The sequence below is a fragment of the Sus scrofa genome, chromosome 4 (assembly GCF_054392235.1).
Source record: "Sus scrofa isolate SSC_HxYL_T2T_F1_AM1 chromosome 4, Sscrofa_HxYL_maternal_Yorkshire_Landrace_v2.0, whole genome shotgun sequence".
NCBI lineage: Eukaryota > Metazoa > Chordata > Mammalia > Artiodactyla > Suidae > Sus > Sus scrofa.
Genome location: NC_139386.1, coordinates 121,070,330 through 121,088,792, shown reverse-complemented (window position 1 = coordinate 121,088,792; position 18,463 = coordinate 121,070,330). Strand labels below are relative to the sequence as shown.

General features: G+C 34.4%; 1 protein-coding gene across 5 annotated transcripts in view; it reads right to left on the bottom strand.

Moving 5' to 3' along the window:
* The window catches only part of COL11A1 (collagen type XI alpha 1 chain), a 526,061-nt gene that overhangs the window by 47,450 nt on the left and 460,148 nt on the right, over positions 1 to 18,463 (bottom strand). For all 5 annotated transcript variants that reach the window (XM_085023829.1, XM_085023830.1, XM_085023828.1 and 2 more), the window contains 5 exons: positions 12,343 to 12,450; positions 6,201 to 6,308; positions 4,947 to 5,000; positions 3,793 to 3,846; positions 2,894 to 3,001 (listed from right to left, as the gene is read on the bottom strand). In XM_085023829.1, coding sequence (XP_084879955.1) covers positions 2,894 to 3,001; positions 3,793 to 3,846; positions 4,947 to 5,000; positions 6,201 to 6,308; positions 12,343 to 12,450 — 432 coding nt within the window. The remainder of the gene's footprint in view (positions 1 to 2,893; positions 3,002 to 3,792; positions 3,847 to 4,946; positions 5,001 to 6,200; positions 6,309 to 12,342; positions 12,451 to 18,463) is intronic.

Genomic DNA, 18,463 nt, shown 5'->3' with positions numbered 1-18,463 from the left:
ATATTTGTAAACTTTTTTAATGTTCCATATATCCATTTTTTTATGAGGAAAGAGAAATTACTGATTTATAATGGACAACATATACCAGAATTTCATTTATTTTTTTTCTCATATGTCAGTTAGATGTCTAGGAAAATAGCCTGTTATATGTACTTCCCAAATAGTAATCACTAGCTTCTAGAATTACTACTGAAGTTCCTAAGAGGAAATATGCAGGTAGTGTTTCAGATTTTAGCCTGCCTAAAAATTACCTGGAAGAGATAGCTAAAATTTTAGATTCCAAGATTCACAATCTAAGAGAGTCAAGCTCACTGATGGACTACATGAACTTAAATTCTTAAATAGCAAGTAGATTTTAACACAGATGAAATAAGTATTTCATTTTAAGTTCACTTCATAAGTAGTATGCATTACAAATTAACATAATTAAGTTCTTAGAAATATCAAATAATTAACAACCACATTCCTTATCTTTTGTTCAGGTTTCCACTATTTTCAGTATAGAATGCATCTAATTTGGGATCCCCCAACTGAATGTATATAAATATTAGTTCATACTTGTCTTTTATTTCTGTAACAAGCCCAGTTCTACACTGCCATCTATTTTATTTATGCATATGATTATTCCTAATATTAGTTCAATAGAAAACTCCCAGGAGTTCCCGTCATGGCTCAGTGGTTAACAAATCCGACTAGGAACCATGAGGTTGCGGGTTCGATCCCTGGCCTTGCTCAGTGGGTTAAGGATCTGGTGATGCTGTGAGCTATGGTGTAAGTCGCAGACGCGGCTCGGATCCTGTGTTGCTGTGGCTCTGGCGTAGACCGGCGGCTACAGCTCTGATTCGACCCCTAGCCTGGGAACCTCCATGTGCCGCAGAAGCAGCCTAAGAAATGGCAAAAAGACAGAAAAAAAAAAAAATGAAAAAAAGAAAGAAACCTCCCAATAGTAAAGGATTGAAATATTCCTTTTTTATGAAGTTTGCTTATAGTTCTAGTTAAGACAGAATGTTCTTCTTATTAAAATTAATAGAAAGTCAAATTATCTTGTTCTAGGAACTGAATGTGCAAAATGGCACTCCAGTGTTTCAGTTTTCATATGTCCTGGCTTTTTCCTAGGGAGTAATCTATTCATGGAGAGATTCTGTTCTAGGGTCTGTCTGTTAAGTGATGAAATAAAAAAAAAATGAGTTCTCATTCTATATGTCTCCTTCATATGCAAATAGAAAACATCAAATTGAAAAATCAAGTCATTTAACCAGAGTATTGGACTATTATTATTTATGTCTATTATAATTGCTAACATCTATTCTGCCATGAAGACTCAATTAAAGGCTGCCAATGTGATTGTGAATGTGTTAATTACATTAGCATCTTTACACATTTCTGATTTAAAGAGGTAGCTATGGGAAAATATAATCAATTTTTTAGTGAAAAGATTTCTTGAGTCACCCTCATCAAAGAGCACATTTCTCATTCTGTGGAAATATTTTAATTTAATATTTTGTAAATATAAGCTACCAAGCATCTTTTTTAATCATGTGAACTAAATTTCTAAATTACAACCTTATTGAATTCAGAGTAATCACTGAACAAGCAGAAAATGAATGATAATATATCCATGGGCAATCTAATTGTTAATGCCTTATTGTCAAATATGTGCCATACATACTGATATATACTACCCAAGATTGCTTATTTATTATTATGTAGTAAGTACAAAAAGAGTTAAACATAAATGTGAAAGTGAAGCTTTTACATTTTCCAAGGTGAAAAGGGATTATTTTGGCATTAAAATAAAAGTAGAAAATTATAATACCATGTTCACTTGATGTCACTCAAGACAAACATTGAGTGTTATGACAATATAATTATATTTCTGTAGTGAACTTGTATAATTATATACATAATATTTAATATTAAAAACCAATATTCCATGACTTAGGAAAATAAAAACAAAAATAAAATTTGTACAAATACAACTTTTATTTACGTGTCTATAACATCACAAAATATTAAGTACAATGAGCCAGATGATTTAATTTAGTCATTTCTAAATTTACTAATGTGGCATAACTAATATCCATATGGCACCCAGATATCATTTAAAACAAATTTTATAATCTTTGAGAGGGTCCCTAGGTTATTGAATAGGCAAGTGAAAGAAGAAAGCCAGATATTTCCAAAATTTGTAGGAAGCAGTTGACATCACATGGAGGGGTGGAAAAACAACTCAGAACAGGAGATGCCTACTGTGCAATGCTTTGCCTAAAAATCCAGCTGTTAACCATATTTGAATGAAAATTTCTTGCCTTCAATAGCCTACATCTTGATACTTCCTTTCCTGAATGTTTCATAAAATACAAATTATAATTCTAAATTTAATGTTATTTTGAATGACCAATTTACTGTTAATTTACCTATTTTTTTTAACATTTACTGTTGGCAGTTTCTATTGGTTGTCGCTATCGATAGTATTCTATTTTTCACAAGGCTTTTAATTTTTGCTAGGTACCTGGAGCACTAATTTCCTTCTATGAGAGATGTGAAAGAACCCTTCTAATATCTGACTTGTAACTACCACACTCAAAGAAGGTTGTAGCTCATTTTCTAAAAACAATGAGAGTGAAGGAAGGAGGTAGTGCCCCCAAGGTGGGGCTCAAAGAAACTCAGAAACAGAAACCAGGGCTGATGCAGCTTCAGAAAAATTAAGAATAGTTGATAAAAAGCAGTTAAAGTTCAGATATATGTTTAAGGAAAACAGTTATTATATTTAAACATTGTACCCCAATTCCTACACTGAAAAAAGCAAAGCTGCTCGTTTTACATGCACCGGAAAACCTGGTGTGCCATGTGCGTGGAAAGAGCAGAGTACACGATCCCGAGAACCTCTTACCTGAAGGCCTATGGGACCAGGAGGTCCTGGGAAACCTCTGGCACCCTCATCACCTTTTTGTCCAAACATCCCTTGCTGGCCTCTGGGACCTGGCTCACCATCACCTCCCTGGAGAAGAGCAATGAAAATGATCACAAACGGGAAACATCAGCATTCTGCTCTAAGTCGTCACAAAAATACAGCCATTTCTAATTTAATCAAAGATGGTCTATTTACAAATAACCCAGTAAAAAGTAGGTTAAATTTCCATTGTCTGGAGCTCCCGTCGTGGCTCAGTGGTTAACGTATCCAACGAGGAACCATGAGGTTGTGGATTTGCTCCCTGGCCTCGCTCAGTGGGTTAAGGATCTGGCGTTGCCGTGAGTTGTGGTGTAGGTCTCAGACTTGGCTCAGATCCCGCGTTGCTGTGGCTCTGGTGTAGGCTGGCAGCTACAGCTCTAATTTGACCCCTAGCCTGGGAACCTCCATATGCCATAGGAGCGGCCCTGGAAAAGGCAAAAAGACAAAAAAAAAAAAAAAAAAAAAAAAAAAAAATTCCATTATCTGCTGCAAACACACCATTTTTTGTTCAGCTTACATTATTTGATTCCGGAATATGACTAATTTTGATTTTCTCATGTATATCAAGTGAGGTAAAGCTATCAAATAAGGGAAAAACAATGTTCAGAATCTCCTACAAATTAAGCACTTCTCAATGGCTTATTATATATTTTCACTGAAGTCACAGTGTTTTTTGTTTATAAAGATCAGCTTGGATATTAGATAATTTAAACTTGAATCAATGTTAAGCATCCAAACAAACTTATGACCACATGAAATCGACTGGTTATGTGGCAGTTCATAAATTTAATGAGAGGATGGTGAGGATTTAGATTTGCTGAACAAAGACAAATACTTACAGCAATTCCAGGGGCACCAACTGGGCCTTGAAGACCTGGGGGACCGGGAGGACCCTGCAGTGAGGTAAAAATCGGTAATTTTGAAACTGAAGCCCAAAGAGCCTCACCTATGTAGGGCGGAACATTTGGTCGATCAAAATCTATTAAGCATCTCTACACTTTGTAAAAAAAAGTTTCTTGCATTTAGTGCAGTCAACCATTATTTATTTTACTCCTTGAGACTCAGACTTGCAAACTTGCAATCAATTTTAAATTGGCAGTTATTGAAAGCATTCTCCTCTGTAATGTTGCAGATGTTGAAAAATGGATTTCTATGCTAATATAAATCATCTTGAAGTTTCATATTTGAAAATCTTCAAACTACCAGATTTCTTTAATGAGATATGTGTGGGTCAGAAAGAGCACATGAAAAATTGATCTACATGCCTCCTTCCAAATGAAAAACAGGATGTGAGGTATTCTATACAGACAGAATGTAGTGATATATGAAAATGCAAAATTCTTCTTCATATGTAAACACATACCATCTCAGTGTTATATATTAAGTACATGAGAACTCTTTATTTTGAGCAACATATTTCAGTAGTTTTCTGAGTCTTACATGCATAAATATTTCTTCTTCACTGTCCTTTTTTCTATACAAATAACTGAGCAGGCCTATAAAAGATCCAGACACTAAAACGAGCTATTGGGTTATACTGCTATTTTTCTGAAAACTGCCACACACTGGGAAGAGTGCTTAAAGCATAGACTCTGAAGGTGTGGTTCAGGGACCACTGGGATGCCTGAGGCCCTTTTAGGTTTCCACTAGAACAAAATCCTTTTCATAACAACATTAAGACATCATTTGCCTTTAAACCATATGGTAATTGAACTAATGATGCAAACATGATGGAGGGTAAAATTGCTGATGCTTTAGTTTCATTTTGCAGCTCTTAGGTTTTGGAATTATTGAATTTCTTAACACATAGCTTTGAAAAGAGGTTTCATTAAAATTGACAGAGCCTCAAACTGAATAGTTACCACAGAGGTAATATAGTATTAACATTATATCCTCTTCAGATAGGTAAGTAGTACTATGAAAAAATTTCCATGGTTAATAGCAAATGGAGTTAAATGAATAACAGCTCCTCAATAAAAAGTAGGAAACTCACGTTTTCTCCTTTGTCACCTTTGCTGCCTTTTTGTCCTGGTTCACCAATTTCACCCTGCATTTGAAAGATTTGAGTTAAATTTTATCTTGAATATGCCATTGCTGCCTTTGCATTGTCATCACTATCATTTTATTAAATTTTACTTGAATGTCACTACTTGCTAGAATTTCATGTTACTGTTTAAACTGGAAAAGTCTGCTTATCACTTTTTAGTATTGACTAACACTGCTTTTAGTATTGATTAAAATATAGACAAACAAAAGTCAACTGAACTTTAAGGAATACTGCAGCTAGATTTTTAATTCACAAAATCAATTCTGTCTGAAATATCATCATTCTACATGCATAATGGAAATACATTGATTTACATAAAAATATAATTGCACATTAATCAAAAATTGCTTTTTCTCCTAGTTTTCCAACTGTTAAAATGCTATGTATTATCAGAGCACTGGTGAACAAATTTTGTTATATCACTTCACAATAATATTAGAAGATAACATTAAATTCAAACACAAAAACATTCAAAGCTATACATTCAAAATCAAGAGCTTAGAATCTTTACTTATATGTTAGTAAAAAAAAATAGAGAATGGAGTTCCCGTTGTGGTGCAGTGGTTAATGAATCCGACTAGGAACCATGAGGCTGCAGGTTCGATCCCTGGCCTTGCTCAGTGGGTTAAGGATCTGGTGTTGCCATGAGCTGTGGTGTAGGCCGCAGATGTGGCTTGGATCCTGCGTTGCTGTGGCTCTGGTGTAGGCCAGTGGCTACAGCTCTGATTAGACCCCTAGCCTGGGAACCTCCATATGCCATGGGAAGCAGCCCTAGAAAGGGCAAAAAGGACAAAAAAAAAAAAAAAAAAATAGAGAATTATCATATTATCAAATACGAATTGAGCTGATTCTTAAATTTTATCTCTGCCATATCAAAGCCATTATGACGAAATGTATCCCAGTAATCAAATTAATTTCACATTTAATTCAGAAACATATATTTAAAAACAGGTCAGCAATTTTAGCATCTATTTTTTCTCACTACCATTGTTCTCACCTTGTTTACATCCCACATCCTATTTCATGGAATTATGCTAATTCTCCACCTCTAAAATAAAACTTGAGCACAAGGAAGCCGTATGAAGCTTTGGAAAAGATATCTTTAGATTCAGCAGCTAATCTTAGAAAAGCTTCAATCTAGGATTTTGAGAAAAAAGTTCTTTTTCACAAGATGTACCAACATGCATACAGAACACTCACCTTGTCTCCATCTTCTCCAGGGGACCCAGCAGGCCCTGCAGGCCCTGGGAGACCCACAGGGCCTTGGACGCCATCTCTCCCCGCGGGACCTTGGGGACCTTTTTCTCCCTGAAATCCAACAGGTCATTATTTTACCGTAAGAAACCTGTAGGTTAGTTAGCTATTTGTTACAATTTTTAAGTGCAGCTACAACAGTCATACTCTGGCTTCCAAATTTGACAAGGAAATTGCTTTAAAGTCTCCCCCCCCCCAAATATATTTTCCAGTAGCAAATGGTAACACAAAAGGTCCCTACATTCCTTTGTGATTAAGAATAATATCATCATCAACAATTTATGAATCCCAAGTTATGGCTTACAAAAAGTAATTAAGACTCAACTTAGAATTTTTCCTTCAATCACTCATTTTCAAATCAAGTATATCTATTGATAAATAGGTGCCTGACACTTGTCAAAACTCATCAAGCCTTTACTTTTCTTCTGTGTTGCCTCTGAAATAGCTGGGCATTGACTATTAGCATAAAAAAACACAAAATGCATTTGCTCATATGCCCAACTTTACAATATGCTTTATGTGTAATCTCTATTTTTAACAAATGTTTCATGAATTCTTCCAAATTTTGATATTTTGATTCATTGTGGCTTTCACTGATTCAAAATGATAAGGCTGTTAGCTTTTTTAAATTTTTTGTTTATTTTTTGACAAGGGCATTATTTTCTTCTTTTAAAATCTCGCTATTTTGTGTAGTTTAAAACACAGTGTTTTGGGAGTTCCCGTCGTGGCTCAGTGGTTAGCGAATCCGGCTAGGAACCATGAGGTTGCGGGTTCAATTCCTGGCCTCACCCAGTGGGTTAAGGATCCAGCGTTGCCATGAGCTGTGGTGTAGGTTGCAGATGTGGCTCGGATCCCAAGTTGCTATGGCTCTGGCTTAGGCTGGTGGTTACAGCTCCTATTCGACACCTAGCCTGGGAACCTCCATATGCTTTGATAGTGGCCCAAGAAATGGCAAAAAAACCAAAAACAAACAAAAAAACAGTGCTTTGATAATGAAGTTGCAAAAAAAAAAAAAAATCCTTTAAGGGCTTAAATAAATCATTTCCTGATAGTCAAGGTTTCATCAGTTTCACACAAGGCACATTCCTAGTTGCACCAGTGGTTTTCTTCTGTTATACAAGCTGGGAATCCATGTTACTAGCTCCCATCTTTGCACTATCCTGCTCCTCAACCCACTTCCTTCCCTCCATCGCCTCCTGTCTCTTTACAATGACCGAGTTTTATCTCTTGAATATACTGACTTCACTTTATCTCCACCACCTATCAGCTTATTCCCAAAATACTAGTAGCCTTCTTTTGAACTATGGAAATAACCCCCTTCCTTTTTCACATCTATTCTTATTTCCAAAATATTCCCTGTGCTGTAACCAGAGAGACAATCAGATCAGCTTACCAACATTCTTTGGACAATCTACTTGTCTACCAATCCTAAGCTAATGACTAAGCTGTTAACATGGTCTACCGTTACCTGGCTCCTATGACCTGTACAGCAGCACCCAGCCTCTTCTTTCTCTCTGCACTTCAACCCCCTTAGACCTTACTTGCAGTTAAACCTGATACTCTTCCTGCCACTTGGCCTGAGCACATGTTGTTCACCTGGCCTGGAAGGCCCCTAGGAGGACCCGTCACCTAAATTCCTCCTCATCTCTTACATTCCCTCATCAATGCCCTATCTAAGGAAAAGCTCTGATTCCAGCTTCCGCACTGACACACACCAGCACATTTCTTTATATCATTAGCCAGAATTTGTTTCATACATGTACCTTGTGATATTGCTTATATATAAGCCCTATCAGACAATACATTGTGTGAGGGCAGAAACTCTTGTCTGTTTTTGTATCACATTGTATCTCCCTGGTGTGTAGCTCAGGGTAGCCTTTTAAGGGATATTTGTCAAATTAGTTAATTGTTTAATGAAAATCAAAATAAATATCGATAAACCAAAGTTAACTTGTTAACTGTGATTTATCACTTTATCGGGTTCCATACAAACTTATTTTTCAAAACTGTGCCATAATTATCATTTAACACATACCACCAATGTCACCCTGGAGACCTTTTATTTCCTTCAAATTAAATATTGCAACTTCTCAAACCTATCCTACTCATAAAATATGCTATGCTATTCACACTGAAGTTTATCATTTTTGAATACATCAGCTGATTCAGATCTTTCTCCTTAATGCATGAGCCCTTGAGAACCTGAACTCTAAATATTGATTCTTTTATATGAGACTATCCGTTAATAAAACAGACTAATTCTTATCTGCCCGCATCACAGTACACATAATCACTAGTTAGGAGTCACTTGCTGTTTGTTTATTTCTTCTGATTCTGGTCTGTGTGGAGTCAGGAAAAAATTTTCAACCTATCTATACCACTGTACATTTAGATTCTGTATGCACCATTCTGAAAGATGATAAACTCTTCCTCCACTATGTATGTCTTGGCCCAGGACCCAAGGACTACCAGAAATACAATCCATCTCTCCTTAAGCGGCTTTTATTTCATCACTTCTACCTCTTCATTAATAGTAATAGCTGAATCTTAAAATTGATAGGATTAGCCACCCATTCCCTTATCCTATGTTCGAGTTGGCATGACCTCATATTTACCCTGCCTCCATGCCCTCAACTTTTTATAGCTCATAGAATCCACCCCCCCTTTCTCAAAAGCTAATTTATGCATTTATTTTCTAGCTATTAATTAATCATCATAATGACAACACTCTGGCTGACACACACAATGACGATGAGGAGGAGGACAATAATTATTCACTGAACAATCATTGTTATGATCCTACAAAGTGATACAGAACTACAATTTCGTCTAATTACCACAAGATATTGTGGTTATCTTCTTTTAAGAGATAAGGAAACAGTAGTTTAGAGGTGTTAAACAACTTATCCAAAATCATGAACTAATAAGAGAACTGAGCTCCCAATCCAATTTTGATCAGCTCAAAGCCAGCAGTCTTGGTCTACTCTAGCTCCCTAACTTTCTCATTTTTTACTGATTCTTTCCTTATTATCTGTGAAGTAGGTAAATGTATGTGCATCACAATAATAATCAGAGGAAATACATTCAGTTCTGCTAGGACTTCCACCCCTGACCCACTATTCTTTTAGCTCCAAGGCTTAATTAATTCTTTTAGCCCCAAGCCCAAGTGGAATATACCTGTTCCACACCTTATCATGTACCTTCTTTTTGAACCGAACTTTGATTACCCTAAAGTCATGAACACCCAGCTGGCCAAACCCTGATCTCTCTTACTGTTTGTTCTCAACTTTCAGTATTTTTGATCTTTTACAATATTCAACAAAGGAGACTCTTTCATCTCTTGCTGTACATAGAGGTGTGGCCCTGGATATATTTTGTATCACGCATAGACTCTTGTACTCTCTCTCTCACTGTATCCTTTCAAAATCCCCACCATTATGATTCTCCCTCAAGGGTGAGTCCAGATCTTTATTCTCCTCTTTCAAGATTGCATCAAATGAGGATTCAATGACATGGTTCCTACATAACTCTTCTTCTAAATAGTGTCAAGATTTGCAATCCTGACAAAGATCATTCTCTCTCCAATTATATTTACACATGCTCAAAACTATAAATAATTTTTTCTCTAATCTCCACCTACTATTGCCTAATCCATTTTATAGTTAATATGTTGCCTTCATTGCATTTTAGACTCAGCATTTTTCTTTCCATTTCTACACCCTTCTTTCAAATAGATACATTATTGACACAGCTGTGTTGATAATACAGCTATGTACCTGTGTCCTTGAATCCAATACAATTATTAGTTTTCCTCAAGAATTAATAGTTTTCCTCAAGAATCATTCTTTCCATCAAAATATTTCTATCAATGCAAGTAGTTAGAGATGTTTTAGGTTTCTTTCCCTTATCTGCTTTCCAGTATCCCCATCCCCCTGAGGTTCTTATCTGATTAATTATTTTGGGGATACATATTAGGCTGCACGTATTGCCATAAGTCATGTGAACATTCATGGGTCTTGTTTTCCATTTTCTCCCTTCCAAGAAAGTGGGTTGGTAGGTAAGTGGACCAAGAACTTGTCTTTCACAGACCCCATCTTGTCTTCTCTTTCTTTATGTGAGCCTTGATCTACTGATAGTTACATAACACTTTATAATCCAAGTTGCTCAGAGGAGTCAAAATCCAAAACTTACATTTGGGTTTGGAAAAAAGTAACCCATGTGTCCACTGGTTTTTACCAAACCTCTGCACAGAGGTCTATGGGCACTTTCACCCAGCACTCCCATAACCATTTTATGCTACAACCCCTCAGTAGATCCCTTCTTCGAAAATACTACCTAACACAGTGTCCAGCACTTGGTCACTCTCAATAACAATTCGTTAAATAAAAGAACATTTTGGAGTTTTTGTTGGTGATGGGAACAGTGGAGAGAGGACAGGAAGATGAGCAGAGGATTCCTCTTTCCCTTCCTACTCATAACTCCATCAATCACCAACAAAACCCTTAACTTAGCTCTTCAAGGGCTTCTGTCAATAACTTTCTATCTCACCAAAGCAACTTACTATCATTTTCAGTACTTTACCATATTCTTGTCTTTGTTTCAGTATTTTACTGTCTTCATTTGGTCAAGGTATTTAACCACTGGAAAACCCAACATTTGATTAACAGCACAGAATTCTTGTCTTCTCTAATTAGCATGTTCTCAATTTGTATACAGTGCAGTGCATATTCTTTTTCTCTGTACATTCTTCATTGTATTGTGCCAAGAATGGGCGCTCTGGATTTTTTAATGAACCTGCATGAAAGGGCCTGAATCTATGTCTTTTCTATCCCCTCCCAGCGCATGGTACACTATAAAAATTTTACAGATAAATCTTTAGTTTTTGAGGTTGGTTGGAAATTACAGAAATTGTAAAAGACAGAAAAAGAAAAATGTTTTCACAGTTGTCTCTTAACATCACAGAAAGTTATGTATAAATTTCCAACAAATTTACTAAGCTGGGAATATATTGCTTAAAAAAGGCCTCACCAGTTAAAAGAGCTTTTTCTGTCACCCTAAAAATTCTATACACAGGTAGCATGGTGCTATTCTAATATTCTAAATGTTTCTAAAACATAATGGATTACAGAAAAAGTTATTTTAATTTGGAAATACTTAAAAAAATCACAAACAGTAATGTCAACGGACAATGAAAGCAATTTGCGAATCTGACTCAACTTGCTAAAATTAAGGCCTTAGTGATAAAAAAGTATTTTTAAGATTATAGGCTTACACTAGATTGCATGTGTCAAGACTTATATATACAGAAAAGTATGGAACTCATTTTTTTGCATACTAAGAGTATTTTTATATACATTTACTGAATACTCATACATTTACTCTGAGTATTTTTTATATACATTTACAGCAATTTTTATATACGTTACTGAATGAGTTTGCATTTTAACTTTGGAGAATGAGAGACTGCTTTTTTTTTTTTTTTTTTTTTAGTAAACTAATATGATTACGTCAGAAACAGGAACAAAATACGGGAAGAAATATTGACAATGATACGTAAACCCAAGGAATAGAATATAGTCCATATTATTTTAATATAAAAATTTAAAAACAATAAATATAAAATAATTCACTAGATGTTTTCCATCTCGTTCACTATAGATAAGAACTTAAATTACATGAGAAGGGCAACCACCTTTTATGGGTTTCACTCACAGACTAGGAAAGTGTTTGGAAATGAAGTTGTATTACAAGAGGAGTGAAAAGTGCACATCCTTCTAATATAAAGCAGCAAAGTACAGTTTTAATCAAAAGTCCAATTTTATCTTTTAAGGAACAAAATCAGAAGTCTTTTACATTAATAATATCCAACTCCCTCACAGATATTAGGGTTTCATAGAGTGTGGAAAAATGTCATCTCATTTAATTGAATTTGAAATTTTTTGTATTATAAATACAAAAAGTGTGTTTATATGCCAGGCAGATATGCAGAAAGAATGCAGTGGAGTATGAAGAGCTAATATCCTTGAATAAAAAGTAATAACTTGTGCACAGTGGCAGTATAATATATTTCCTCCTTGAAATTACTTACAGGAGCACCTTTCTCTCCAGCTGGTCCAGGAGGGCCCTGAGGTCCCGGCCGCCCTGGCAAACCAATTGGGCCAGCTGTTCCTGCTGATCCACGTTCTCCTGGTGAGCCCTAGTACAGGGGAAATAAAGATGTTTTGTTATCAATGATGAAAAAGTGATACTGGCTTAAGAATCACCTATATAATTGTGGAATATTATAGTTTGCATGGAAATCACTTTTAGACAATCTTAAGATCTTAGACAGAAAGAGTTCTCACAACTTTAAATATTAAATTCTAACCCCAATATTAAGCACAGATACTAAAGTTAGCAAATAATGATAAGATGAAAAATATTTCAACATTATATATCTTTAATATTTCACGGATGTTATCTTTTTTCATTTAAGTGTTCATAATTGTTCTTTCTCCCTATATTCTTACGGATTGGCAGAATACACTTTCTAGACTAGCATTTTTAAAATTGATTTCTGGACTCCCCCTCAAACTTGCTGAATCACAATTTCAAGTCCTAAAAATGAGTTCAGAAATTGTCACTGAATTGAAGTACAAATATAACTTTTACATAATAAAGTTCTATAATAACTACCCCACAGTTTGGCTTTTTTCCCAGAAAATAAGTCCTTAAATTTATTTTAGAGTTCTGTAAGGACCATTGGGTTTTATTATGAACACTAACCAGATAATTCACATTTGATCAGGTATGTCCAACTGAGTTTCAAAATAGATGCCATATATTTTCAACTAATTTGCTTTAAATATATAATATGTAAAATAAAAAAAGAGTGGATACTGCCTTCCTATTAATTACCTCTATCAAAAATCTAAGAAAACATTAAATAAAGTAGGAATAAAAGAAATGCAAACATAGGTGTACTAAGTCATGTGAAGCTCAAGTGAAATCTGTTTAGCATTTCCAATTTCATTTAATGAAAGATAAGAGGAATATTGTCTTTGGGTTAGATTCTGAGATGGATGGCTAAGTGATAACATATAATTACCTTTCAGGATGTAAAATACTAGAAAATATGATTTTTAGCAGTTTTCTTTAATAATTAAGAAGTCTAGATAAATAACATCATACTTTTAAAACTCAAAAGAAATGATGTATAAAAGCCAGAAAATACACTACTTTCACATCTATTTTCTAATATTATTCTTCCTATGTAATTAGATATTATTGTATTAAACAAATATGAATTGTTGACTTTGTTCTCATTCATATTTTTTAGCTAGAGAACTATTTATTATTATTAGAGAACTTATTATGAACATAAGAACAATGATAATGACTAATGACAACAATTTGTATTGAGGTAGTGCTTTACAATTTAAAAATCTGTTTCACATTTATTTGGTCATTTTACTCTCACAGAACTTGTGTGGGGTTGATGGTACAGTTGTAGCATGCCCATTTGCAAGATGAGGAGTCTGTGGCTCACAGAGATAAACTATCATTCTCATAAACAGGGAACCAGTCAAGAGCAACCCTGACCTTGGACTCCTGCTTTCTTCACAACACCACCCATTGCTTCTCTCTAATGAAGACATCAGTGATGCCCAGGGACTATTTAATCAGAACTTCTTTAAATTCAGAACCTATTCAATTTTATGGAACAATTCCTTGATGACAAAGGATTATGGCAATATTTACTATTTAATTTCCTGAATCAATTATTTTTATGGCTAAATTCACAAGCTACATAGAGTACTTTTGTTTTGTTTTGTTTTGTGAGGTATCTGAATATTAAAGCAATTAAAATGAATGAAGAGGATACAGATTTGAGATTACTGGGAACAACTTCAGAGAAACACCAGAATAAGTGATTTGGCCTCTCATTTTCTTTGTTTTAGGACTAAATAACCCACTGTTACGGTTGTTTTAATTATAGGGTAGCTTAAACTTAGGAGATAAAAAGAATTTGAAGAAGCTTTACCAAAAATATGGTTAAAGAAATCAGGAAATTTGAACTTGGTATAAATAAAAAGTGGCATTTCTACACTATAATAAGTTTAGATTTTTAAAACAAACTCAGGAATTGGTACTAATAACTAATCAAGAGTTGTGTGAAAACTAAGTATTTACCAATCACATACTTCAAATATGAAAAAAGAAAGGATTCAAAGGACAGCTTCAGTTAGTATCTTAGAAAATAAACATTGAATCTCTGTCCAAATATTATTTTTAATTTAACAATATTTTATGAAAAAGAGTCAGCCACGAGTGGCATGTCTGTTAACCAGGTGGTGATTTTAGATGAATATTCCCAGGTCAGTGCAGAAGATGAAAGTAAGAAGAGACTCCTCCAAGTGTTCTACATTCAAGAAGCATAGCCCTAAAAGGGGAGGGAATGCAAAGATCTCTCTCTTCGTATAAGAGAGAGCAAAGTCAGAATGGAAGGCTGGAGGTTGAGGAGGAGGGCAGGGGAGGGATGAGGCTAGGCAATGTGAGAGAAAGGAGGGAGAGAAGGAGGAAAAAGAGAGCAAGAGCAAGGACCCTGAAATTGAGAGGGATGCAAAGATATGCCTGGGATTACCAAAAAGAGAGAGAGGGAGAAAAAGTTCAGTAATGAAAGCACTCCTTTTTTTTTTTTTTTTTTTTTTTTTTTTTTTTTTTTGGTTAAAATATAAGCAGAAGACAACATACATTGTGACTGGGATGATTCTGTTTTATTCAGGAATCACTATCATACCTAAAGGTAAACAGTTTACCTGAAAATCTGATTTTTCGAGGATCAATGTGCATACAAGGTAACTAACACATTTTTGTTTTAACATTTTACTTGTAAAATCTCACAAAATATTACTACTCATTATCATTATGAAATCTGAAGTGGGCATTTGATAGTGGAAATATTTTATATGTAACTGACTCTACAAAAAGAGATGCAATTTTGGTATGTCAGACCATGAAATCTTTCTCTTTTAATACTGTTTTAAATTTAAACCCCACCTTTTCAAAGACTACCCACAGAAGGTATCACATTAGACTGTATTGAGGTTGACAGCTATGAGACCAGAATGATGAAAGGGGAGACTCACTGGAAAACAGAACTGTCTATTAAGAGAATTTCTTATTTTACAGTTATTGACTCTACTAAACAATTATTGTGCAGTACATAGAATTCCTGTACAACTTGCTTACTTTTCAGGTAAAGGTCATAAGACATAGGGTCTAGCTGATGTGCTCTGATGCACACATAGCATCCTCCTGAGTACTTCATAAATGGTAAAGAAAAAATTCCCTGATCATTTGTATCACCAGAGTTCACCAATATTATGCTAAATTTTAATAATTAGGAAAAGATAGAAGCCCTTCAAGACCACTTCTACCAGAACAAGTTCATATTGGTTGAACACTTTCTAAATGAGAAAACTTAAAGGAATTAATGATGATGCTTATCTCTTGTCCAAATAGTTGTTCTGTGACAGGCATATAGTTCATTTGAAGTATGTTATACAATTCATTTGAATATTTGCCCTTTGTCACTACTGGTTTTTTTGTTTTTGTTTGTTTTCTTGTTTGTTTGTTTGTTTTTTGCCTTTTTAGGGGTCGAATCGGAGCTGCAGCTGCCAGTCTACACACATAGCTATAGCAACACGGGATCTGTGACCTAATCAGAGCAAGGATGGACCCTTAACCTACTGAATGAAGCCAGGGATTGAACCCGCATCCTCATGGATACTAGTTGGGTCTGTTACCATTGAGTCACAACCTCTGAGCCACAAGGGGAACTCCTATCAGTTTAATTTTAAACCAAAGAATTATTTTTAATTCTGAGACCTATTCAATACACATGATGTTATGGGACTTTTTCATTATTTCCAACCCTAATTTTAAAAGTTAAATATCCCTTTCTTTTATGCAGAATTTGAAATTGTTTGAGTTCATTATTTTTTTGAGAATATGTTTATCTTTGATCTTCTCAGGAAAATATTCCTATAAACATGCACAAGAAATCTGGTTGTACTTTATATTTCAAATTGCAATGTGAAAATTACTGTCTCCTAAAATACGCTCTTACTGTCCACGACAATATGTCTATTTTTACCTCTAAGGACTTGGTCACACTTGTCTTCTACCTTGGTCGCTCTTTGGTCTTTTCCTGCACTGTTAAAACTCCAGCCACTCTTTAGCTCAGGATCAACAACCTCCTCTCCCAAAAGATGGATTATTCTGAGAATGTAAAGCATGAGGCTTTCTTTTAAATATCCCTTACACGGTCTATGATTGTACTTGAGGTTTTCTACCATTATTTTCTGAAAGAATTATTGTGGCATTTGGCACTGAATTTTGTCCTATAAATACCTCCCTGGCTTCACCATAAATACTTCCAAAGTATAAATATTTACTGTATGAATGCCGTAATCATTAAGAATAATGAACACAATACAATTAGATAGATGCTCTGGTCTTTTTATAAAGCATGTGAATACAATGGATATGCTAAAAAATTTAATACCTAAATGTACTCATGTGTAGTCAATAGAAATTTCCCAAATTTGTAGGAGAATATCAACTGAAAGCAGATTTTCCATAGAAAGATGTGGTATAAAATTAAGAGAAATATATATTATCTTAACTGGATGCATTATGACTAAGTTACATGAAAATAACTTGTGGTTTTATGAAAAGAATGCTTATTAATTTCATAGTGAAATATATTTAACATTTTAAAATAATCACATATTTTCATGTATATCAAGCAGAAAAAGAATACTTATTTGAACCAATGATAATATGTATTTTTGTAGCTATTTTATACAGCATTTATTACAAAGTTTATCTATTTAAAATACTCCCTGGAAGCATTCCTAAGATTAAATTTCAGATTGCCAACTTGCTTGTGAAAACTGCATTAAAATTAACAGTAACAAATTTGACTTCTTGAAGTTAAAATATTGCTCATGATCATGTCACAGCTCATTAACTATATAACAGCTAGTGTACATATGTATGCTACAAATGTAACTATATAACTGTTATGTAAAACTATGTAACAGTTTTTGTAGATGAAAACAAAACTTTTCCAATGTATATTTGTGCCCTACAGTACGACTGCAATCCCATTTTCCATTAGTTATTTCAAACATTCTGTATGACTAGATATTTTTAATAACAGCATGCTCTGGAATGATTTTATTTTATACATCTATAAATGAAAGCCGAAAATCTCTGATGATACCTATTGATTAAGTACATGATATTACAAACTTACAAATCCTATTTAAATATCCCAAGGCCAAATTTTAAAAGAATGAGCCTTATGAATCCTTTAATCCCGACTGATGACTGAAGAAATTCCATTTAAAAAAATGAAAAGTTAAACCTGATATTAAAAAGAGAACCTATTTACACATTCAACAGAAGTGCAGTGAGAGTTTACTCTCTTGTGACACTGACTGGGAATAGAAAACGTATTGCGGCAAGTATCAGCCTGTGAGAAATTCACATTGCAAAATTGCATTTTTCACACAAAGGGTAGACATTTATAGTTATATAAAATTATTAAATTACTTTATAACTGACTATAGTGAAGAACAGAGAGCTTTCTAACTGTCAGATAAATAAACAATCACATCTAAGATGAATATGTTTGGGTTTAAACATAAGTTAAACGAGTAACGATAGACTCTTAAGGGTAAGATTTTTTTTTTTTAATTGATCTTCAGCACTTCAAGTAGTTACTGGCACCCAGCAAGCCCTAGGTAAATGTATCAACTCTACGTGTGATCTTTTCCTTTCCTGCACTGGAACAAACTAACTTTCATTTCACTCACTTTTCTCGCCAATAAAATGGGGACGGAAATAATTTACCCCCTGCTTTTTGACATTAATGTATAGATACATCTAAAGTTTTTTGAACAATATCTGTCTTTAAAGCATTAATGCAACCAACGTTAGAGAGCTCTACATGAACAGCTATATATTTCAAAACTGGATATGCCATCTCAAATGACTGCAGAGGTGAAACTTTATAGAAGAGAAAACTAAGATGTGAAAGTGTATATGGCATATCTAAGGCCATACTGTTAAAAGTAGAATTTTTCCCACAATGTAACATTTTTAACCCTAATTTAAACTGTATACTCATCTCTCTATAGCACTCATAAATGTTTTTA